Source organism: Xyrauchen texanus, chromosome 48, assembly GCF_025860055.1.
Source record: "Xyrauchen texanus isolate HMW12.3.18 chromosome 48, RBS_HiC_50CHRs, whole genome shotgun sequence".
Taxonomy (NCBI): Eukaryota; Metazoa; Chordata; class Actinopteri; order Cypriniformes; family Catostomidae; genus Xyrauchen; species Xyrauchen texanus.
In genome coordinates this window covers 1,325,834-1,352,308 of record NC_068323.1, presented here as the reverse complement: position 1 = coordinate 1,352,308, position 26,475 = coordinate 1,325,834, and the positions used below count along the sequence as shown (strand labels likewise).

The 26,475-nt window shown below is 42.1% G+C and overlaps 1 protein-coding gene across 1 annotated transcript; it reads right to left on the bottom strand.

Moving 5' to 3' along the window:
• Positions 1 to 1,693: 1,693 nt before the first annotated feature.
• On the bottom strand, positions 1,694 to 20,032 carry LOC127639807 (SLAM family member 9-like). The gene is made up of 6 exons (XM_052122057.1): positions 19,896 to 20,032; positions 19,180 to 19,512; positions 16,253 to 16,534; positions 12,218 to 12,331; positions 12,060 to 12,124; positions 1,694 to 1,853 (listed from the first exon to the last, which is right to left on the bottom strand). Exons 1-6 carry the CDS (start codon positions 19,942 to 19,944, stop codon positions 1,800 to 1,802), a joined length of 897 nt encoding a protein of 298 aa, XP_051978017.1. The 5' UTR covers positions 19,945 to 20,032; the 3' UTR covers positions 1,694 to 1,799.
• Positions 20,033 to 26,475: the final 6,443 nt, after the last annotated feature.

Here is a 26,475-nt window from a genome sequence, read left to right as displayed (position 1 = left end):
AAAAATGCCGAGGAGGGAGAAAGCCACTGTCTAGAGGTGAGTGGAACAGAGCGAGGTTTCAGCTCGCTGAACACACACAACCGCTTGTCTCCGAAGAAAGAATCTGATTGAACAGATGCACGATCCCCGCCTTTTATACCCATATGTCCAAGGCGGGACATGCAAATTCTGTTCACCAATTTGGCATTGGCCTTTTTCATATTCAGAGGTATCTGAGGCTCCAGAAAGAAGATCCTTGTGTCACTACAATCGACACAACTTCTAATGAGTGACAGAAGGGGAACTAACGATCTAAATACTTATGACACTGAAAACTGTAAGTACACTAAAATAAGAATCCACACAGGACTTTACAAGCCAAGAAATAGCGAAAGAAGGCATTAAAAAAGCATGATCTTGCTTTGGTTTATATTTCAGCATTATATATAATGTTCTTTAGGGACATCTTCAAGTTTTCACTGCAATAATTACTAGAAATGTTTCCAAACCGCTCTTCTTATTGACAAATGCATCCAGATCTGACAAGAGCCCTTAAAGGGATAGTTCACCCAAAAATTACAATTATCATTATTTACTCACCCTCGTGAAACTCCATATGCGTATAACTTTCTTTCTTCTGCTGAATTTAAATGAAGATTTCTAGAAGAATTTCTCAGCTCTGTTGGTCCATACAATGCAAGTGAATGGGTGGCAAAATGTTAAAGCTAAACAAACAAACATAAATCAGCATAAAAATAATCCATAAGACTCTAGTGGTTAAATCAGTATCTTCAGAAGTGATGTGATAGGTGTGGAGAAACAGAGAAACAGATCACTTGAATATTCTTCTGGTGTTTTTGGTGATTCACATTCTCCTCTGCATATCACCCCTGCTGTATAGCAAATTACAAATATTGATCTGTTTCTCACCCACACCTATCATATCACTTCTGAAGACATGGATTAAAGCACTGGAGTCTTATGGATTACTTTTATGCTGCATTTATGTGCTTTTTGGAGCATCAAAATGTTGGCCTACAGAGCTAAAATATTATTTTAAAAATCTGAATTTGTGTTCTGCAGAAGACAGGAAGTAATACACATCTGGGATGGCATGATGGTGAGTAAATGATGAGAAAATTATAATTTTTGGGTAAACTATCTCTTTAAAGTTATAATTTAATATTATGTCATCATTTCTCTACCCTGATGTTGTTCCAAACCAGTGTGAGGCTTTGTATTATGTGGAACACAAAATATGTTAGATAGAATATTAGGGACTGAGAGTCTCAATCAACATTCACTTTAAAAATAAATAAATAATATATATATATATATATATATATATATATATAAAAATTCACTGAAAGTAAATAGGCAGACATTCTGTCTAACATCTCCTTATTGTGTTGCATGAAAGACAGAAAGTCATATGGGTGTTGAACAACATGATGGTGAATGATGACAGAATTTCCATTAATAATAATTCTGTAGTACATGTTCAAAGTGTATTATGTAATGGAATATTGGGGAGTAAATGTCTATTATGTCATTTGTGAAAGTAACAAGTTACTCACTACTTGAGTACTCATTTAATTGGATACTTTCTTACTCTTGCTCAAGTAATTATTTATGTTAGGACTTGAGTACAGTTTTTGGCTACTCTACCCACCTCTGCTCAAATCACACATGAACATTAAAGCCCCCAATCATCTCACCACTTTAAATGACTCATTTAATACAGTATTACTGCTGAACAGAGTCATAGTTTCAGTGATCAGAACATTATAAATGAGGAAATTGAATCTCAGAGAGTTTGATCAATGTCTCACAGCAACACCCGCGTACACCACATCATCCTCCTGATGAACTATCTGTAAGAAAACACACAAACACAGATATACACATCACATGTGCTGTTATTATAGTTGTTGACCTTTTAGGAACAAATAAATGAATCATCCTCCTACTGCCATGAAACTGGTGATGTGATGCTCAATATTGAAAAAATGTACATTGAAGCACGTCTACAACTCGTACGAATTCTACAACCCTACTTGTATGTTTTAATCTGATTTAGCCAAGTCCTACAAATGGATTTAAAGGAATAGTTCACCCAAAAATGAAAATTCTCTCATTATTCACTTACCCTGATGCCATCCCAGATGTGTAAGACTGTCTATTTTCAGCAGCAGAACACAAATTAAGACTTTTAGAAAATATTTGAGCTCTGTAGGTCCTTATAATATCAGTAAACGGGTGCCATTAATCTGCTGTCTGTCTGACGGTCCAACTGTCATATTTAGACAGCATAAAAGTAATCCACACGACTCCAGTCGATCAATTCATGTCTTCTGAATCTTAGAGTTAGAAATGAACTAACTCTCACGTGACGTTTGTTCCTCTGTACAAAACACACTTCCAACTTCTCGCGTGAACGCAGCATTGCGCTTATATCACTGATGCATCGACTGCTGTCAGGAAGCAATTTTTTAAAGTTAATACATTTTTAATAATCAATTTGTTTCTTACACCAACCTATCGATTAGCTTCAGAAGACATTCATTGATCGATTGGATTCGTGTCAGAGAACAGACACTCGAGTGCGCGCTCAGGGAATCGCCATCTCACAGGTGCAGCACGTTTATTTGAAGGACTACAGAGAATGGCATCTGATTTACAAAACGCTTCCAACCACAAAGATAAGATGCAGTTTACACTGGCTGTGTATAAATCTGATGGTTTAAATTCATATAAGCGACAGAAATCGTGCAACAGTGTGGAAGACTTTAAAATGCTTAAGTGCTGCATGTATTTAATGTTTAATGATAAAGAGAAAGATGCCTTAATACCCTAAATATTAGAACTCTTTAAGATGGTGCCGCAGATGGCTGCTTTGGTGTGGAGCTCTCTAGCGTTTTTGTTACTTTTGTTTGTTTGTCAGGTTTTTTGTCACTCTTTCCCGATCAGTTTCACTAGGGATGACCCGCTGAATATTCGGCAGAGCATACCTGATCATTTCTTGCTGTTGTTTGATTATTCTGATATTTTGGAGGTGCAGAGGTGCTCTACAAGAGATCCAAAAGATGCACGAGAGGGAAGAGAGCCGGTGCACTTGTGAAGCTTCGTCATCATGGCTTTAGAACTCCACTATTGAGTATTCATCTGCCGAATGTCTGCTCCCTCGCCAACAAACTGGGCGAACTGCTTCTGCTCACTCAAACAAGGACTTTTCTAACTCCGCTGCTCTGTGCTTCACAGATACCTGGCTGAGTGAACCCATCCCGGATAGCGCGTTTCATCTGCTGGGCTTCCGGTTGTTCAGAGCGAATCGTATTGTGGAGTTATTGGGGAAAATGAGAGGCAGTGGAACATGCTTTTACATCAATGAAAGTTGGTGTACAGATGTAACAGCGTCTTAATTTAGAAGTGCTCTTCATCAACTTTAAGCCTTTCTACTCACCGCAGGAGTTTTCCTCATTCATTCTCGAGTGTTTATGTCCTGAACACAGCGTTGCAACAGCTGGCTTATCACATCACAGACACAGTGCAACAACACCCGGACTCACTTATTATTATTCTGGGAGATTTTAATACAGCTAACCTCACCCGTGAACTGCCAAAATACAAACAACACATCACATGCCCCACGAGAGACAGAAATAAACAGGACCACTGCTACACCACTGTAAAGGATGCATATCGTTCTGTCCCACGTGCAGCTTTAGGACTCTCTGATCATTGTCTGGTTCATCTTCTCCCGACCTACAAGCTTAAACTAAAATCATTTAAGCCTTTAGTAAGGACTGTAAAGAGTCAAACCCATGATGTAGAGCTGGAACTTCAAGCTTTGACTGCTCTGATTGGAGTGTTTTTGAGGCTGCAGCCACAGACCTGGACGAGCTCACATCTATTGTAACATCATTTATAAGTTTCTGTGAGGACATGTGCATTCCTACTAGGACATTTCTATCATTCAATAACGATAAACCATGATTTACAGGAAAACTCGGAAAGCATTGTCATGTCAAAGAGGATGCTTAAATTAGTGGGGATAAAATATTGTACAACCAGGCCAACAATCCTGCATCTGTGTGGAAAGGCCTAAAAAGCATTATTAAGCACGGTATATGACACCTCCCCCTCACTCTGTAGAGGGTCAACTAATGGCTGATGAACTGAATGTGTTTTACTGCAGCATTAAAAGACGAGATTCACACCCCTCCCCCGCTCTTATCTTCATTTCACATACACACCATCACCTCATGGAACCCCCAACCTCCTCCCTTTTAAAAGATGCAATGTTAAGTTATAACTCTAAAAAAGAGACCTCCATTTTGTTTCATTCAGTTGCGCTGTTTCCTGTTGTTTTGAAGGCATCCTGGACCACGTTGGTACCCATCTGTGCTATTTTTAATTGTTAGTTTTTTGTAAACATGCAATTGATGGACATGCACTAGATGGACGTCTTTGAACGTTTTGATGCATTCCGATGATGTGTGTCATGTTTTAAGAGCGGTACTTCTAAAAATGCGTCACATGTTGCTGCTGCCACTGACTGGGAGAAACACATGCCGTTCTGTGTGTGAACAATCATGTCAAATTTTTATGCTGAAGCTGGTTGAAGCACCCATGAACATCACCATGGATTGTATTACGTTTGTGTTTTCAGAACATATCAGCGTGGATTGCTTGTGAATCAGTCACAAAATGATTCAAGTGTTTCAAAGACGAAAGATGGGACAGTTAAAACACAATTGGACTGCAAAAACATAAGTAAACAATTTAATTCATTAATATTTCATATGTCTTGATTGTTTGATAGTTCATAATGCTGCGTGAACAGTTTTATATGTTCGTATGAATGTGTTAGATGTGCGTTATATGTTAATCATGAAATTTAGTTTTATAAGTGTTGTGGTCTGGTGGAGTTTATTTTCTTTGGACTGAGTTTGGCTCTATTGGAAGTGCTGCATGATGTTAGCCAATCAGAACAGTGGGTGTTTACACTGAAGTCTTAAAGGGCTAGAGAGTTTAAAATTGAGCGTATCAGACAGAGGGCCAGAGATAGGGTGGGAAATGATTATATGTTACTAAATTGTGATTATTATAAGTGTACCTCAGGGAAGATAAATATATTAAGAGAATTTCATGACCCCTTTAAGTTAAAAGTGAGCTCCTAACATCCCCACACAACTATTAACTATCAGCGGTAACAAAAAACAGCATAAATAAAGTCATCAAGAATAAATAAATAAGACTAAAACACTAACCGCATCATTTATTCATGTTGCAGTGCATACTGGGAACTCTCATATCAGCAACATTGTTCAATATGAAATTGTTTGTTGAAACAACTCTGTTAGGACATTTGAGGGAATATTGTTGAGCATTTCAAAGCGTCTGTGAAAGAAAAAAAACTTCCTGACACTTCTGTATTTTTGAGACTTGGTAACTCCGCCCCTTCAGCTATGTACTGATCCATATTTATTGCACATATGCTATCTCTCATTATGCAAACAATGAAAAGGTTTAACACAAAACAAATATCAGAGAGTTAATGTCCACTGAATGCTTGTTTGATCATTTAAGTGAGAGGGGTTCGATGTTTAGATCATTTACTTTGAGTGCATTGAGTGTGAGTGTGACTCAACTGACACTATTCTCACACCACACGTCCATTTTCTCACGCAGAACCGTGCAGCAGAGAGTTATTCAGAGCAATCAGCAAAACAACAAGAAAAAACAATCCTGTACTGTAGGACTGTAGGTTACCATGGCAACCAATGTTTTCAGCCAAAAATACCAGAGTTACTGTAATAGAGCGCAACAGACTGGCTCTGGAAGTAAAACTCCCATTAATTTATCCCATAGACAAATTTATTTTCAAATATAACTTATAAAACTTTAAAGACAGATCCACCATGAGCTCTGAGGTTATTCATGGATGATATCTGCTTCTGATGAAGACATCCGTCTGCGTTATCTCAACTTCATTGTTTAAAAACCGTTTCCATGGTAAACAACTACATTACCCATGATACAACAGAGAAATATCCACCAATCAGAGAACCGTGATGCACTGTGAATGATGTAATCGAGTCGGTCTCCCTTCACCCTTAAACTGCTTATATATTTGTACATTTGGGATATTTGACAATAAAAGTCAAATATATTGTTTCTATACTTATAATCAACAACCTAAAATCAATAGTTTAATATTTTCCCATTGTTTTTATTATTCAACAACATCATTCGCAATGCATCATGGGATTGTAGTTCATGCCCTCTTGAAGCACGATAAGTCCTTGTACCTCGATGTCTTTATCTCCGATTTTCAAAGTTTGTATTGTTGTGATTCTCCTGGGAGCCGGTTGGTTTGGTTCATGACTCGCAACTGTTTTATGAAGGATTTTATTAAAAGTCTACGAGGAAATGAACGAGGGAAATACTTCCGGAACACAGACGGCTGAAAAAGTGGACGGTGACTGTTGCGCTTTATTGTTGTTACCAGATACTAAAAAACTTATTTTCATAATCTTTCAAATGCTTGATTAAAGAATCTTTCTATAATTTCCAGATTTTTCCTGATTTCCTGATCTTTTATTATTATTATTATTAAGGATACAGGAGTGAATTAATAAAAAAAATTAAAAGAATATTTTAGTCATTTAATTACCATTTGATTAAAATATTTACACTTGCTTTTAGAGAATAGACCTTGACTATAAGTATATTTTGTCTTTACTGCACTTGCAGAAGTATAACCATGAGAAAAAATACACTTCTATATAAAATACACTTATATTTAAGATACATTCTCTTTAAGCAAGACTAACTTATATGTTGCTTCTGAAGTAAATGTATCTTGTTTTAAGGATTTTTAGGATATCGATATATCAGTCGGGCACTAGTAATAATAACCAATATAACTGCAGGTGTCTCTGGATACGAGTATGAAGTAAAGACAGTTGGGTGAGAGTTGTCCTTGTCCTTAAAGGTGTTGTCACGATCCCGTGTTGTCTGCCCTGTGTTTTCTGTTTCACTCGTCACTGATCACGCTCCATGTCATGTTTTCCTTGTTGTCCGCCCCGTGTTTCACTGTCCTTGTCTAAAACTACAATTCCCACAATTCCCGGCCTCCCTCACTGCCTGCACTCATCATTGTTCTCACCTGTGTCTCGTTTAGTCATTATTGTGTTTGTGTACTTAAGCCCGTGTGTTTGTTCAGTCTCTGTCGATCGTTGTTTGCTCATGTTGAATGTTGACGTTTCATGTTCGTTCGAGGTCTCCAGTGGATGTCTAGTCGTGTTCGTTCTGCCCGTCGTGGATATTTCCCCAACCTGTGTAGCTCCTTTGTGTTCTTCCGTGTTTAGTTTATTTTCCCATCGTGGACTTTTCTTTTGCCCCTGTGTTTATTAATCTGTCTATGCTTGCAATAAAAACCGCATTTGGATCCGCATCTCCCGTCTGCCTTCTCCTGACTTCCTGATTTCCACACAGCCTTAACAGGTGTTTACAGGTGTGGAATGGAAACAAAATAATAGGGACTTTAAGCAACAGCAGCGACAGTATTTTATAATTTAAGGAAAATAAATGTCATTTAAAAGGGGTGCTTGTATTAATAACTGTCAGAAGAAGAGCGTTTACTGTTGTACGATATCAATACATCTAAAAATCTAGATATTATTATTAATAGGCTATTGATAAATTTATATATATATAGTCATTTGTAACCGACCGTGGGTAATACATTAACATATAAATGTTTCGATATCAGGAAGTGAGTGATGTCGCGTATGCAGAACATCGTAACCGCACCTGCTGCTTAAAGTCCTTATTAAGAATGACACAATGATCTTTTTTGCTTCATGTGATGTCATGATAGAACATGTGTGTCCTCTAGAATATTCAGTGTTCCCATTCCCTTAAAGGAATATTCCGGGTTCAAGTCAAGTTGAGCTCAATCGACAGCATTTGTGGCATAATGTTGAAACACACACAAAAATGTGTCTTCAGCTTCAAAGATCTGGTCACCATTCACTTGCATTGTATGATCCTACAGAGCTGAAATATTCTTCTAAAAATCTTCATTTGTGTTCATCAGAAGAAAGAAAGTCACACATCTGTGATATAATGGGGGAGAGTTTGAGAATTTTTGCGTAAACTATTCGTACATTTTAATTTATGACGTATTAAAAAAACAAATGGTGATTATGTTTACCGAGACATGTTCTAGATCTATTCTACACTATTTCTCATGGTTTCATAAATAAAGACACTTGAAGAGAAAATATCGATGTTAAATTAAGTTCAGTTGTTCTTCATTAGTCATTATCAAACATTAGCAGTATTTGCAGTAATTACCCCCAGTAGCTGGTAACATATTCATTTTCATAGATCATTTCATTTGTGGCATTCTTAGGAATGGACGACTGCAAATAATATAAATATAAATAGTTAAAAGTATGCCAGTTTGTATTTTTCTTTTAGCCATTTTAGTCCACTGCTTTTGAATGTGTTCATAATAAATGTAATCTGTTTTATTTATCAATTTTATTACCATTAAAAGTATGTTTATGAAAAACACAGGTATGATTTTAACTTTTGGTTACTTCTGTTTTAGCTTTTAAAAAAAATGGCATTAATGTTTTTCTCTTTTTTCTTGAGTTTCTTCAGTAGTTAAACTCTGCTGTCAAAGATTTGGTGTGTGCTAGTCATCATCAGCTTGTAAAATGACTGCAGTATAATATCAAGCTTTAGTGAACTTTATAATTCAGCTTGTTTTACTTTAACTTAATTTTGCTGCTTTCTCAGTCGCTTATTTGTGGTTTAACAATATTTGACCCTTAACACACAATTTAAGAAGCTAAGTTCCTAATGCTGTGACCTATAACATACATTTAGACTGATGCATTTATTTCCTCTCACAGACAGAGCAGTTGCGGAAGTCCAGTTTCCTGTGGAACAGTTTAACAGTCTATTTCAGCATGCAGATACACCCAGAGCTGTAACGCTTTTACCCGTAAAGAGTTTTGACCGTTATTCTGTACTTCAGCCATACCATACTCTGTTTGTGCTTGTTTTGCTTTAGTTGGTCAAACCGGTCTCTATCTGACATTATCAGACATCAATAATGTGTATTATATAGTAGTTCATCACTGTACACTGTCCATACAGTTGTTTAATGTTCACACTGCCACGCTCTCAATTCCTGACATTTAATGGTAGAAAACATTCCCTGTGTTAGGTCAGTTTGAATCACTACTTTATTTTAAGATTTCATCACATTCCCAGTGGGTCAGAAGTTTACATACACTCTGTTAGTATTTGGTAGAATTACCTTTAAACTGTTTAACTTGGTCAAAAGTTTTGGGTTTCCTTCCACAAGCTTCTCACAATAAGTGGCTGGAATTTTGTCCCATTCCTCCCGACAGAAACTGAGTCAGGTTTGTAGGTCTCCTTGCTCGCACATGCTTTTCCAGTTCTGCCCACAAATGTTCTATCGGATTGAGGTCAGGGATTTGTGATGCCACTCCAATACCTTGACTTTGTTGTCCTAAAGCCATTCTGCCACAACTTTGGAGGTGTGCTTGGGGCCATTGTCCATTTGGAAGACATATTTCCAACCGAGCATTAACTTCATGGCTGACGCCTTGAGATGTTGATTCAATATATCCACATCATCCTTCCTCATAATGCCATCTATTTAGTGAAGTCACCAGTCCCTCCTGCAGTAAAGCACCCCCATGCTTCACAGTTGGGATGGTGTTCTTCGGCTTGCAAGTCTCACCCTTTTTACTCCAAACATATCGATGGTCATTATGGCCAAACAGTTCAATTGTTGTTTCATCAGACCTGAGGACGTTTCTCCAAAAAGTCAGATCTTTGTCCCCATGTGCACTTGCAAACTGTAGTCTGGCTTTATTATGGCGGTTTTGGAGCAGTGGCTTCTTCCTTGCTGAGCAGCCTTTCAGGTTATGTTGATATAGGACTTGTTTTGCTGTGGATCTAGAGACTCGTCCACCTGTTTCCTCCAGCATCTTCACAAGGTCCTTTGCTGTTGTTCTGGGATTGATTTGCACTTTTCACACAAACTACGTTCATCTCTAGGAGACAGAATGCGTCTCCTTCCTGAGCGGTGTGATGACTGTGTGGTCACATGGTGTTTATACTTGTGTACTATTGATGTACAGATGAACGTGGCACCTTCAGGCATTTGGAATTTGCTCCCAAGGATGAACCAGACTTGTGGAGGTCCCAAAATAATTTCTGAAATCTTGGCTGATTTCTTTTGATTTTCCCATGATGTCACGAAAATAGATTTTGAAGATAGGTCTTAAAATACATCCACAGGTACACCTCCAATCCAGTACACCTCCTATCATAATCTAATTGGCTAAATGACTAAAGGCTTGACATCATTTTCTGGAATTTTCCAAGCTGCTTAAAAGCACAGATAACTTAGTGTATGTAAACATTAAATGCTGGAATTGTGATTATAGTCAATTAAAAGTGAAACAATCGGTCTGTAAACCATTGATGAAAAAATTACTCGTGTCATGCACAAAGTAGATGTCCTAAACGACTTGCCCAAATTATAGTTTGCTAATATGAAATCTGTGCAGTGGTTAAAAAAAGAGTTTTAATGACATGAACCTAAGTGTATGTAAACTTCTGACTTCAACTTTATATCTGTGTCTGTCCATCCGTCTTTTCACACATTCAAATGTCAAATCAACCGAACAGTTTTCAGCTCAGTCAGCTTTTGCTCCTGAAGTTTGAGCTTCCTGTGAGACCGTTGAACAGTGTTTATTTGAGCAGAAACACACATTGAACCTTAACCGGCTCGTATTGTTATTTCAGTTTTTCATAATAATGATTGAAGATAATTTTATTCAACACAAATATTGCTTGATAATACTTTACAATTAAGTGCCATTTGTGAACATTATTTAATGCATTAGATATAATTAACTAACAATGAACATTATATTTATTACAGCATTTATTAAACTTTGTTACTGTTAGATAATACAATTACAATTGTTTATTGTTAGTTCATGTTTTTTCATATTGCATTAACTAATGTTAACAAATACAACTTTATATTTAAAAAATAATTATTAATTAATGTTGAAGTTAACATTAAAAAACATGAATAAACATGAGATATGTGTTGTTCATTGTTAGTTCATGTTATCTAATGTTTTAACTAATGGCTCTTTATTGTAAAGTGTTTCCTTTTGCTTTTAAAGATCAAAGCGCACTCAAAAGCCAAAATATAATGTAGATTTGTTTCAATTTAATGACACTTTCCATGAATAGGCTGCAAAAAATAGGGTCAAAAACTCTTAAAATCTAAGCTCTGTTTTCCCGACAGACTCTTCAACCTCAGGTGGTGAAAATATATAATTATAACTATATATAAACAGATATATTTATATAATAATAGTGTATTTGATTTGCATTTTATATTAAATTATATGTATTCAAAGTAAATAAGCAACAACATTAACTACACAATTGATAACATTTACAAATAAATCAAATAATCAAATAAAAATACAATCGTAAGGTTGCAGATTAGGTCTAAATTAATCTGTCAATTAAAAATGGATTGATATTTTCCTGTTGGATCAGAATGATGTTTATAAGGACAATAGACGTCTCAGCGACTCGTTCGTTTTTGGGAATAGACTAAATATGTTCCTTTATCTTCCCTTCATGGACATTATTGATTATTAATCAGGGATCGAGTACAAATGTCAGATTCATGTCAAAGTTCTTCTGTTGAGTCTCATCTGGAACTATTCATGCACGTGAAATGATCGTCATATAAATAAAGATGTTTTAATAGTTAAATATGAGTATTATTGGGGGATAATCAGTGTTTCCAGCATTGAATGATGAAACTCTCCATCATAAAGTCATCAGAAGAGAATAAAAACACATTTAGTGCTTTTATAAATATATCTGCTGTTGTGTGCATGATAAATCATCATACACAGAAATACTGTACATCTGACTCGCTGTTAATGCAAATGATACAGAGATACAAAAATCATAAATGATCTCACCGGTTTCTGTGCTCTTTTGAATAATGTTGGATCAGCGTAAACGATCTCTCCTGCACGAGTTTGATCTGTTTGAAAATAATAACAGACATGTTAAAATAACAACAAAGATTCTCTCCATCTTCACTACATCTGCATTTTTAGTTGTATTTTACACTTGCCCTCTTGATCAGTTTTTCGGTGTTTTCTGTAGATGAAGATCATCAAAACTGCAGCGATGAAGAGAGTTCCAGCAGCAGCAGCGGATATCCACATTATAAGAGAACAATAAAGTCCTGGAACAATAAAGAGACACGGTCATTAATGTAAATGCATGTCCAGTCTGACCGACAGCACACAATACATTCACTGATCATCTGATGCAGATTACAGGTCAGTATTATACTGTAAGCGAGCAACGCTTCTGCAACGCTTAAAAACATTCAGACGATTCAGTCACAGATTTGAAATCTTCAGATATTAGGCCTATTGCATATTAAACCACAATATGTTTTATTATACTTGTAAATATATTAGTTTATTAACATCTTACGATCATATTGATATTTTAGATCCGCTAAACCGAACCACTTTTCAACAATGTTAAAAACACAACATGTGAAACTAGTTACAGTCACAATATTTTAAGTTACAGTCTTACTGTTACGATTGTAGGAGGAGGCAGACGAGGAGTGAGGATCTACACGCGGGGTTTTATTAAACAAAGTGGAAACAGACAAAACAGGAACAAAGGAAATATCCACGATGGGAAAACAGAAACCAAAAACACGAAAACATCAAGGGTACACAAACTGGGTAGACAAGGAAAAACAACAACTACTAATATGGGCAAAAACAACAGCATCCAGACATCTACAAACAAGCAACGATCGACAAGGGAATGGAAAACAAACAGGGTTTAAATACACAAGGTAATGAGACTAAATGACAAACAGGTGAAAACAATGAGAGAGTGATGAGGGCCGGGACAGACCAAGGAGGGCACAAGGGGCAAAACGGACAGTCCAAGGGGGCACAAGGGGCAAACAGACAGTCCAATGGGGCACAAGGGGCAGACAGGCAGTCCAATGGGGCACAAGGGGCAGACAGGCAGTCCAAGGGGGCACAAGGGGCAGACAGGCAGTCCAAGGGGGCACAAGGGGCAGACAGACAGTCCAATGGGGCACAAGGGGCAGACAGACAGTCCAATGGGGCACAAGGGGCAGACAGGCAGTCCAAGGGGGCACAAGACGGGGACTGGGTCAGGTGGCCTGGGAGGCGGCCACCGGACAGGGACAGGTTCAGGAGGCCTGGGAACTGGCCACAGGGCAAGGACAGATTCAGGAGGCCTGGGAGGCGGCCACAGGAGAGGGACAGGTTTAGGTGGCCTGGGAGCTGGCCACAGAGCAAGGATAGGTTCAGGAGGCCTGGGAGGCGACCACAGGACAGGGACAGGTTTAGGTGGCCTGGGAGCTGGCCATAGAGCAAGGACAGGTTCAGGGGGCCTGGGAGGCAGCCACAGGACAAGGACAGGTTCGGGAGGCCTGGGAGTCGGCCTCAGGACCACAGCCATGGGGAACTCCAAGGGCGGAGCCATGGAGGGCGGAGCCGTGGAAGACTCAGGTGGCAGGGCCATGGGTGGCTCAGGAGGCGGAACTGTATAAGGCTCTGGAGACGGAGCCGTGGGAGGCTTGGGCGGCGGAGCCGAAGGCGGCTCAGGAGACGGAGCCGTGGTAGGCGGATCCATGGAAGGCTCAGGAGGTGGAGCTGTGGGAGGCTCAGGAGGCGGAGCCGTGGAAGGCGGAGTCATGGAAGGCTCTGGAGGCAGAACCGAGGGAGGCTCAGGAGGCGGAGCCATGGAAGGCTCTGGAGGCAGAGCCGAGGGAGTCTCCAGAGGCGGAGCTGTGGTTGGCGGAGCCATTGAAGACTCAGGAGGAGGAGCTGAGGGAGGCTCAGGAGGCAGAACCGTGGAAGGCGGAGCCCTGGAGGGCTCTGGAGGCGGTGCCGTAGGAGGCTCTGGAGGCGGAGCCCTGGAAGGCTCGGTGGCACCGTGGAAGGCTCAAGAGGCGGAGCCCTGGAAGGCTCGAGAGGCAGAGCCCTGGGTGGCTCGGGAGGCGGAGCCCTGGGTGGCTCGGGAGGCGGAGCCCTGGGTGGCTCGAGAGGCGGAGCCCTGCGAGGCTCGGGAAGCAGAGCCCTGGGAGGCACGGGAGGCGGAGCCCTGGTAGGCTCGGGAGGCGGAGCCCTGGAAGGCTCGGGAGGCGGAGCCATTTGAGGCTCGGGAGGCGGAGCCCTGGGAGGCTCGGGAGGCGGAGCCCTGGAAGGCTCGGGAGGCTCAAGAGGCGGAGCCCTGGAAGGCATGAAAGGCGTAGCCCTGGGTGGCTCGGGAGGCGGAGCCCTAGGAGGCTCGAGAGGCGGAGCCCTGCGAGGCTCGGGAAGCGGAGCCCTGGGAGGCTCGAGAGGCGGAGCCCTGGAAGGCTCGGGAGGCGGAGCCCTGGAAGGCTCGGGAGGCGGAGCCCTTTGAGGCTCGGGAGGCGGAGCCCTGGAAGGCTCGGGAGGCGGAGCCCTGGAAGGCTCGAGATGCGCTGGCTCTTGGACAGTCTTGGCTACAGGCGCTGGCTCTGGGACGGTCAAGGCTACTGGCGCTGGCTCTGAGACGGTCGAGGCTACTGGCACTGGGTCGGTCGAGGCTACAGGCGCTGGCTCACTGACGTTCGAGGCTACAGGCACTGGCTCACTGACGTTCGAGGCTACAGGGACTGGCTCACTGACCGTGGCAGGTGTAGTCTCTGGCTCGCAGACCATGGCAGGCGTTGGCTCTGGCTCGCAGACCGTGGCAGGCGTTGGCTCTGGCTCGCTGACCGTGGCAGGCGTGAGCTGGGGAGTGGAAGCCTTTCTTCTCCTCCTCCTCCGGACGGACGAAGTTGGCAGCGCTGGCTCGTTGACCAAGGCAGGTGTGGGGATTGGCTCGCTGACAGGTGTGGCAGGCGTGAAAGGACGAGCCATGGACGACTGGAGGGTCACCACTGTGGGAGGAGAGGCAGGGTCCTCCTCAACAACGCCCACAGTGAACGGTGAGCCGCAGGCCAGCAGAGTCTCCTCCACGAATTCGCGGAGAGTCCAGCCGCACGTCGCCGGTGGCAACCGCTCCTTGAGCGAACTATTCAGGTTGCCCCAGAAAAAGACCACCAGGGAGGAGTCCGGGAAGTCCGCGACACTCGCCAGCTCGAGGAAATCGCAGATGTGGTCCTCCACAGGACGGTCCTCTTGTTTGAGGCAGAGGAGTTCTTAATTCGCCCGTTGCACCGCTAGATCCATTTTTGGTCGATCTTTCTGTTACGATTGTAGGAGGAGGCAGACGAGGAGTGAGGATCTACACGCGGGTTTTTATTAAACAAAGTGGAAACAGACAAAACAGGAACAAAGGAAATATCCACGATGGGAAAACAGAAACCAAAAACACGAAAACATCAAGGGTACACAAACTGGGTAGACAAGGCAAAACAACAACTACTAACATGGGCAAAAACAACAGCATCCAGACATCTACAAACAAGCAATGATCGACAAGGGAATGGAAAACAAACAGGGTTTAAATACACAAGGTAATGAGACTAAATGACAAACAGGTGAAAACAATGAGAGAGTGATGAGGGCGGGGAATCATGGGAATTGTAGCGCATGACAATTAACAAGTGAAACACGGGGCAGACAACAGGGGATCGTGACACTTACATTCGCATTTTTAAGCACTAACTCCACGCCTACACCTAAACCTTAAAAATGCTCAACAGTACAAAAGATGTACAGTACATTCATTTATTACAAGAATCAGTGAAACTGAAGGTTTTGATTGCTGGAAATCTTCCTCTGTGAAATCAGTCATGACTCATTCAAAATCAACACATGCAAGAGCCAATGGCATTGATATTAGTGACGTCACATGATTGTTGAGGCAGTTAGTGAATGTTTAATGAGTGTGGGACGGGTTCTGTTACAGCAGATGATGGAAATAAAAAAAAACAATTCTCACAAAAAGATCACAGCATCAGAAGTCAGAATGTGCTAGATTAATTTGACGAGCATGAGAACGATCTGTTTTAGCATGTTTATTATGACTTACATGTGTTTGTTAAAAACTATAAACAGCACACACAGCGGGAACAAGCATCATGTATGAACATCTTACAAAACTCAGTAAATAAACGCCAATACTGTACCTGAACACGGCTGACAGACTTCAGTAATGTTGAGATGTTTAGCCTGGTTTCTGATGGGATTGTTGATCACACAGCTGTAGGTGTTGTTGTCCTGATATTCCACCTCCAGATGTAGAGAGAGACTTCTGTTGAGATCAGACACACTGATGGAGGACAATAAACTGTTTCCTTTGTACCAGGAGAGAGTCGCCTGTGTCACATTCACCACTGAACACACCAACACACATTTAGAGCTTGAAGAATATTGAGAAGAGTCTCTGATGATCACAGGAACCGGCAGAGCTGGAAAATATCAGAGAATGATCAGAAAAGAGACTAAACACAATGAACAGTAAATACATAAAAGTTTTTACTTGTCAGTGTTGTGTGAATGATGAGTGTGTGTGTGTGTGTGTGTGTGTGTGTGTGTGTGTGTGTGTGTGTGTGTGTGTGTGTGTGTGTGTGTGTGTGTGTGTGAGTTTGTGAATGTGTGAGTGTTGAATGTGTGAATGTGTGAGTGTTGAATGTGTGAGTGTGTGTGATTGTGAATGTGTGAGTGTGTGTGTGTGAATGTGTGAGAATGTTGAGCGTTGAGTGAGTGTTTGAATGTTTATTGAGTGTTGAGTGAGTGTTTATTGAGTGTTGAGTGAGTGTTGAGTGAGTGTTTATTGAGTGTTTATTGAGTGTTGAGTGAGTGTTGAGTGAGTGTTTATTGAGTGTTGAGTGAGTGTTTATTGAGTGTTGAGTGTTTATTGAGTGTTTATTGAGTGTTGCGTGAGTGTTTATTGAGTGTTGAGTGAGTGTTTATTGAGTGTTGAGTGAGTGTTGAGTGAGTGTTTATTGAGTGTTGAGTGAGTGTTTATTGAGTGTTGCGTGAGTGTTTATTGAGTGTTGAGTGAGTGTTTATTGAGTGTTGAGTGTTTATTGAGTGTTTATTGAGTGTTGCGTGAGTGTTTATTGAGTGTATATTGAGTGTTGAGTGAGTGTTTATTGAGTGTTTGAGTGTTGAGTGTATATTGAGTGTTTATTGAGTGAGTGTTTATTGAGTGTTGAGTGAGTGTTGAGTGAGTGTTTGTTGAGTGAGTGTTGAGTGAGTGTTTATTGAGTGTTGAGTGAGTGTTTATTGAGTGTTGAGTGAGTGTTTATTGAGTGTTGAGTGAGTGTTTATTGAGTGTTGAGTGAGTGTTGAGTGAGTGTTTATTGAGTGTTGAGTGAGTGTTTATTGAGTGTTGAGTGTTTATTCAGTGTTGAGTGAGTGTTTATTGAGTGTTTATTGAGTGTTTATTGAGTGTTGAGTGAGTGTTGAGTGAGTGTTTATTGAGTGTTGATTGAGTGTTTGTTGAGTGTAAATTGAGTGTTTATTGAGTGTTGAGTGAGTGTTTATTGAGTGTTGAGTGAGTGTTGAGTGAGTGTTTATTGAGTGTTTATTGAGTGTTGAGTGAGTGTTTATTGAGTGTAAATTGAGTGTTTATTGAGTGTTTATTGAGTGTTGAGTGAGTGTTGAGTGAGTGTTTATTGAGTGTTTATTGAGTGTATATTGAGTGTTGAGTGAGTGTTTATTGAGTGTTGAGTGAGTGTTGAGTGAGTGTTTATTGAGTGTTGAGTGAGTGTTTATTGAGTGTTGAGTGAGTGTTTATTGAGTGTTTATTGAGTGTTGAGTGAGTGTTTATTGAGTGTTGAGTGAGTGTTGATTGAGTGTTGATTGAGTGTTTGTTGAGTGTAAATTGAGTGTTGAGTGAGTGTTGAGTGAGTGTTGAGTGAGTTTTGAGTGAGTGTTGATTGAGTGTTGAGTGAGTGTAAATTGAGTGTAAATTGAGTGTTTATTGAGTGTTGAGTGAGTGTTTATTGACTGTTGAGTGAGTGTTTATTGAGTGTTGAGTGAGTGTTGAGTGAGTGTTTATTGAGTGTTGAGTGAGTGTTGAGTGAGTGTTGATTGAGTGTTGAGTGAGTGTTGAGTGAGTGTTGAGTGAGTGTTGAGTGAGTGTTGATTGAGTGTTGATTGAGTGTTGATTGAGTGTTGATTGAGTGTTGAGTGAGTGTTTATTGAGTGTTGAGTGAGTGTTGAGTGAGTGTTGAGTGAGTGTTGAGTGAGTGTTTATTGAGTGTCGATTGAGTGTTGAGTGAGTTTTGATTGAGTTTTGATTGAGTGTTGATTGAGTGTTTATTGAGTGTTTATTGAGTGTTGATTGAGTGTTTGTTGAGTGTTGAGTGAGTGTTTATTGAGTGTTGATTGAGTGTTCACTGAGTGTTCATTGAGTGTTGAGTGAGTGTTCAGTGAGTGTTTATTGAGTGTTGAGTGAGTGTTGAGTGAGTGTTGTGTGAGTGTTGAGTGAGTGTTGAGTGAGTGTTGAGTGAGTGTTTATTGAGTGTTGAGTGAGTGTTTATTGAGTGTTGAGTGAGTGTTGAGTGAGTGTTGAGTGAGTGTTGAGTGAGTGTTTATTGAGTGTTTATTGAGTGTTGATTGAGTGTTGATTGAGTGTTTATTGGGTGTTTATTGAGTGATGATTGAGTGTTTGAGTCAGCTATAGATGCTGAACAGTGAAATGATTGACATCTATTACTCCAGTATATCATGTTATTGAACATGTGATGATGCAGCAGATGCTTTTGTGACACAGAAATGATGAACATAACAAGTCATTTATCAAACAAGAGCAACAACATCTGCAGTTTTACACCGATACGATCTGAGAATAGATTTAATCAAGAAGAAATTACAGACATCAAATGTAGAAAAGTAAATATAGAGGAAAGAAACGTTGTTTTATAGTTATTATACTGTCAGATAAATGACATAATACACAATCATTAGAAAGAAAATAATAAACTACATCTGACTGAATCTATTAATATAATTTCAAATATATGAATCAGTCTGAAATATCTTTATAGATTCTGAAAATTATTATTAATATAATGATGAAGACAGACGACACTGTAACACTCACCAGAAACTGTGACGCTGAAATAATTTGTTGTTTTCTTCCACGTTATGATGATTAGTTGATAAAGTCCAGTGTGTTCAGTTGTGATGTTTGTGATGGTGAGATCTCCAGTCTGATGGTTCAGCTGCAGTCGACCTCTGAATCTCCCATCAAGAACATCATCATATGTATTGAAGATCTTTGTCTTGATTCTAGCGATGCGAATGTTTTCAGGTCTAATCCTCCAGTCGATCTCATCATCATGTTGTATTTGATTAAGATCAGTGTGTAAAGTGACAGAATCTCCCTCCATCACTGACACTGACTTCACTTCATCTGGATCAACACCAAACACACCTGCACAACAAACAATGTGAACTTGAACTTTTATTTTGATCTTTGAAACACGTTTTGCACACATTAAATGAGGAATAACTTGTAGTCAATGAAGTGTTGAAACAGATTCATGAAAACTGATAAATGAATAAGATGTTCAATAGTTCTCCACTGAAATAACAGCAAATACAAACAGAAATATTTGTGTAATGATACTGACTGAAAGTAAAATGAGTCTGATGATATGATGTCTTCAAAACGTTACATTTAATACAATCATTTATTGATGATATAAAGTGTTATTTACACAGATCAACTGAATATTTCTCAGAAAAACAGCAAACAATGATGTTGATAGTCCTTTACAATAAACTGTCAATAAATAAGAAAGAAAGTTGACTTACCGACCACATGCCACAAGAACAAACACAATAAAAGCCATGTGTGAAACATTATTCATTGAAATAACTCTCCACAAGTCTGAAATCACCAGATATTTCAACTAAACTATCTTGAGTGACGACAACTGGAGGAGGGGAGAGTTTATAAAGTTCTGTCGAGAGAGGAAGAGAGAGAGAGGGAGAGAGAGAGAGAGAGAGAGAGAGAGAGGAAGAGAGAGACAGCAAGAGAGGAAGAGATAAAGAGAGAGTGAGAGACACAGAGAGAGAGAGAGAGAGAAATGGCTGTGAAATCTGGGGCCCCAAATGTAAATTAAATTATGAATCTTGGGACAAAAGCCCTGTTGAAATTTTCCACCTAGAATTCTGCAAAAACATTCTGGGAGTTCACAGAAATGCTCCGAGTCTGGGTTGTAGAGCAGGACTGGGCCGGTTCCTTCTCCTCACGGAAATCCAGAAGAGAGCAGCTAAATTCTGGTTCCATTTGTCAGACGCACCTCCAGATAACTACCATCACTGTGCCTTTACACACAGGACAGGACACGCAGAGAGTGACCCTATGCACTATTTAGTAGAAAAATATCAACTAAATTCATCCATCCAGTTCAGATTGGCCAAACTGATACAGACAGAAAGAATAACGCCAGAAGAATACATGATTGGCAGCACAAAGTCACACAAGTACATAAATTAAACTAATTCCACTGAATTAAGACTGATTATAAATTGGCACCATATTTGATCCATATTGAAGATTATGGACAAAGAAAGCTACTGTCAAAGTATCATCTGAGTGAGCACAGTTTGTCTGTAGAGACGGGTCGACACAGACAGAACTGGAGACCCTGAGAGGACAGACCGTGTTCTCACAGCACCGAAGGAGTCTGTAGAGACGGGTCAACACAGACAGAACCGGAGACCCAGAGAGGACAGACTGTGTTCTCACAGCACTGAAGGAGTCTGTAGAGACGGGTCAACACAGACAGAACCGGAGACCCAGAGAGGACAGACTGTGTTCTCACAGCACTGAAGGAGTCTGTAGAGACGGGTCAACACAGACAGAACTGGAGACCCTGAGAGGACAGACCGTGTTCTCACAGCACTGAAGGAGTCTGTAGAGACGGGTCGACACAGACAGAACCGGAGACCCAGAGAGGACAGACTGTGTTCACACTGCACTGAAGGAGTCTGTAGAGACGGGTCGACACGGACAGAACCGGAGACCCAGAGAGGACAGACCGTGTTCACGCTGCACTGAAGGAGTCTGTAGAGACGGGTCGACACAGACAGAACCGGAGACCCAGAGAGGACAGACCGTGTTCACGCTGCACTGAAGGAGTCTGTAGAGACGGGTCAACACAGACAGAACCGGAGACCCAGAGAGGACAGACTGTGTTCACACTGCACTGAAGGAGTCTGTAGAGACGGGTCGACACAGACAGAACCAGAGGCCCAGAGAGGACAGACTGTGTTCACGCTGCACTGAAGGAGTTGTGGATGATGAACTTCACTTCCTCACTCACTGCAGTAAATATGAGATCATTAGAAACACACACTTGCAGGTTGTTTAGCCAGACACACATATACACACATACACACACATACACACACATACACACACACAGTCACACACATGCACAGAGAAAGACAGACAGACACACACAAACACACAGACACATACTCACACACAGAGACAGACACACACACTCACAGACATACACAAACACACACACACAGAGACACACACACTCACAGAAATACACAAACACACACACACAGAGACACACACAGCCAGACACACACTCTCACACAAACACACACACAAACACACACACACAGACAGACACAGACAGACACACACTCACACACACACAGACACACACTCACACACACACACACACACACACACACACAGAGACACACACTCACACACAGACACATACTGTAAACATGAAAAATAATTAAAAAAAATAGATAAGAAACAACTAAGTAAACAAAGATATGTAATTAACACTCTCTCTATCTCTGTCAGTGTTTTGGTTGTTATATCATATTTTGGCCTCTAGAGGTCCTCATGGTGCTATCGTGCCCTGCTTATTCAATTTGTAATTAGTGTTATTAGGTTCACATGCGTGTCATTCAGATGTGTGTATTTAACTCACTCTGTCTCATAGTCTCTTTGCTTGGTGTTTAGTTGTTCTAAGGCCGGTTGCCCAAGGAAGTGTCCTCTAACTCTGAGACATTTCATTTCTCTTCCCTGTGGATTGTTCCCTTCTCTGTATTAGTTTTTGTGGACTTTCTCCTCTGGACTCATCTTCTTCAGAGTGCGTCTCACTGATTGGGTTCAACATCTCCAGTGGCTCAGGGATTGAGAGTTCTAGTCCCGTCTCTGACTATCTCACTCTCACTCTCTTCCAAATTCAAATGAGCTTTATTGGCATGACTGTATACAGTGTACAATGTTGCCAAAGCATTGAGTAATAAACACAACAACAACAAAAAAAAACATTTATATGCAATAAATGAATAATAATGTTAAAAATGACTAAGTAAAATACAGAGAGCAATGAGGGTATATCAAATTATGAGTTTGAATAGAGCTGTAATGTGATGTGATGACAGGACGACACATACTGTGCTGCAGCTGAACACACTCGACTTTCTCTCCCATTAGATACGAGAGTTTGTCGAAGTCATTTATGTCCTGGAATTCAGGTAGAATATGAGCTATTTGTGTAAAGTGTGTGTTTCTAATGATCTCATATTTACTGCAGTGAGTGAGGAAGTGAAGTTCATCATCCACAACTCCTTCAGTGCAGCGTGAACACAGTCTGTCCTCTCTGGGCCTCTGGTTCTGTCTGTGTCGACCCGTCTCTACAGACTCCTTCAGTGCAGTGTGAACACAGTCTGTCCTCTCTGGGTCTCCGGTTCTGTCCGTGTCGACCCGTCTCTACAGACTCCTTCAGTGCAGCGTGAACACAGTCTGTCCTCTCTGGGCCTCTGGTTCTGTCCGTGTCGACCCGTCTCTACAGACTCCTTCAGTGCAGCGTGAACACGGTCTGTCCTCTCTGGGCCTCCGGTTCTGTCCGTGTCAACCCGTCTGTACAGACTCCTTCAGTGCAGCGTGAACACAGTCTGTCCTCTCTGGGTCTCCGGTTCTGTCCGTGTCAACCCGTCTGTACAGACTCCTTCAGTGCAGCGTGAACACAGTCTGTCCTCTCTGGGTCTCTGGTTCTGTCCGTGTCGACCCGTCTCTACAGACTCCTTCAGTGCAGAGTGAACACGGTCTGTCCTCTCTGGGTCTCTGGTTCTGTCCGTGTCGACCCGTCTCTACAGACTCCTTCAGTGCAGCGTGAACACGGTCTGTCCTCTCTGGGTCTCCGGTTCTGTCCGTGTCGACCCGTCTCTACAGACTCCTTCAGTGCAGCGTGAACACGGTCTGTCCTCTCTGGGTCTCCGGTTCTGTCTGTGTCGACCCGTCTCTACAGACTCCTTCAGTGCTGTGAGAACACGGTCTGTCCTCTCAGGGTCTCCGGTTCTGTCTGTGTCGACCCGTCTCTACAGACTCCTTCAGTGCTGTGAGAACACAGTCTGTCCTCTCTGGGTCTCCGGTTCTGTCTGTGTCAACCCGTCTCTACAGACTCCTTCAGTGCAGCGTGAACACAGTCTGTCCTCTCTGGGTCTCCGGTTCTGTCTGTGTTGACCCGTCTCTACAGACTCCTTCAGTGCAGTGTGAACACAGTCTGTCCTCTCTGGGTCTCCGGTTCTGTCTGTGTTGACCCGTCTCTACAGACTCCTTCGGTGCTGTGAGAACACGGTCTGTCCTCTCTGGGTCTCCAGTTCTGTCTGTGTTGACCCGTCTCTACAGACTCCTTCGGTGCTGTGAGAACACGGTCTGTCCTCTCAGGGTCTCCGGTTCTGTCTGTGTCGACCCGTCTCTACAGACTCCTTCAGTGCAGCGTGAACACGGTCTGTCCTCTCTGGGTCTCTGGTTCTGTCTGTGTCGACCCGTCTCTACAGACTCCTTCAGTGCAGTGTGAACACAGTCTGTCCTCTCTGGGCCTCTGGTTCCGTCTGTACAGACTCCTTCAGTGCAGCGTGAACACAGTCTGTCCTCTCTGGGTCTCTGGTTCTATCCGTGTCGACCCGTCTCTACAGACTCCTTCAGTGCAGTGTGAACACAGTCTGTCCTCTCTGGGTCTCTGGTTCTGTCTGTGTCGACCCGTCTCTACAGACTCCTTCAGTGCAGTGTGAACACAGTCTGTCCTCTCTGGGCCTCTGGTTCTGTCTGTGTCGACCCATCTCTACAGACTCCTTCAGTGCAGCGTGAACACGGTCTGTCCTCTCTGGGTCTCCGGTTCTGTCCGTGTCAACCCGTCTGTACAGACTCCTTCAGTGCAGCGTGAACACGGTCTGTCCTCTCTGGGTCTCCGGTTCTGTCCGTGTCGACCCGTCTCTACAGACTCCTTCAGTGCAGCGTGAACACAGTCTGTCCTCTCTGGGTCTCCGGTTCTGTCCGTGTCGACCCGTCTCTACAGACTCCTTCAGTGCAGCGTGAACACGGTCTGTCCTCTCTGGGTCTCCGGTTCTGTCTGTGTCGACCCGTCTCTACAGACTCCTTCAGTGCTGTGAGAACACGGTCTGTCCTCTCTGGGTCTCCGGTTCTGTCTGTGTCGACCCGTCTCTACAGACTCCTTCAGTGCAGCGTGAACACAGTCTGTCCTCTCTGGGTCTCCGGTTCTGTCTGTGTTGACCCGTCTCTACAGACTCCTTCAGTGCAGTGTGAACACAGTCTGTCCTCTCTGGGTCTCCGGTTCTGTCTGTGTTGACCCGTCTCTACAGACTCCTTCGGTGCTGTGAGAACACGGTCTGTCCTCTCTGGGTCTCCAGTTCTGTCCGTGTTGACCCGTCTCTACAGACTCCTTCAGTGCTGTGAGAACACGGTCTGTCCTCTCAGGGTCTCCAGTTCTGTCTGTGTCGACCCGTCTCTACAGACTCCTTCAGTGCAGCGTGAACATGGTCTGTCCTCTCTGGGTCTCCGGTTCTGTCTGTGTCGACCCGTCTCTACAGACTCCTTCAGTGCTGCGAGAACACGGTCTGTCCTCTCAGGGTCTCCGGTTCTGTCTGTGTCGACCCGTCTCTACAGACTCCTTCAGTGCTGCGAGAACACGGTCTGTCCTCTCAGGGTCTCCGGTTCTGTCTGTGTCGACCCGTCTCTACAGACTCCTTCAGTGCTGTGAGAACACAGTCTGTCCTCTCTGGGTCTCCGGTTCTGTCTGTGTTGACCCGTCTCTACAGACTCCTTCAGTGCTGTGAGAACACAGTCTGTCCTCTCTGGGTCTCCGGTTCTGTCTGTGTTGACCCGTCTCTACAGACTCCTTCAGTGCAGCGTGAACACAGTCTGTCCTCTCTGGGTCTCCGGTTCTGTCTGTGTTGACCCGTCTCTACAGACTCCTTCAGTGCTGTGAGAACACGGTCTGTCCTCTCTGGGTCTCCAGTTCTGTCTGTGTTGACCCGTCTCTACAGACAAACTGTGCTCACTCAGATGATACTTTGAAAGTAGCTTTCTTTGTCCATAATCTTCAATATGGATCAAATATAGTGCCAATTTATAATCAGTCTTAATTCAGTGGAATTAGTTTAATTTATGTACTTGTGTGACTTTGTGCTGCCAATCCTGAATGTATTCTTCTGGCGTTATTCTTTCTGTCTGTATCAGTTTGGCCAATCTGAACTGGATGGATGAATTTAGTTGATATTTTTCTACTAAATAGTCCATAGGGTCACTCTCTGCGTGTCCTGTCCTGTGTGTAAAGGCACAGTGATGGTAGTTATCTGGAGGTGTGTCGGACAAATGGAACCAGAATTTAGCTGCTCTCTTCTGGATTTCCGTGAGGAGAAGGAACCGGCCCAGTCCTGCTCTACAACCCAGACTCGGAGCATTTCATATTTTGGCCTCTAGAGGTCATCATGGTGCTATCGTGCCCTGCTTATTCAATTTGTAATTAGTGTTATTAGGTTCACATGCGTGTCATTCAGATGTGTGTATTTAACTCACTCTGTCTCATAGTCTCTTTGCTTGGTGTTTAGTTGTTCTAAGGCCGGTTGCCCAAGGAAGTGTCCTCTAACTCTGAGACATTTCATTTCTCTTCCCTGTGGATTGTTCCCTTCTCTGTATTAGTTTTTGTGGACTTTCTCCTCTGGACTCATCTTCTTCAGAGTGCGTCTCACTGATTGGGTTCAACATCTCCAGTGGCTCAGGGATTGAGAGTTCTAGTCCCGTCTCTGACTATCTCACTCTCACTCTCTTCCAAATTCAAATGAGCTTTATTGGCATGACTGTATACAGTGTACAATGTTGCCAAAGCATTGAGTAATAAACACAACAACAACAAAAAAAACATTTATATGCAATAAATGAATAATAATGTTAAAAATGACTAAGTAAAATACAGAGAGCAATGAGGAAGGGAGGGAAAAAAGTATATCAAATTATGAGTTTGAATAGAGCTGTAATGTGTTGTGATGACAGGACGACACATACTGTGCTGCAGCTGAACACACTCGACTTTCTCTCCCATTAGAT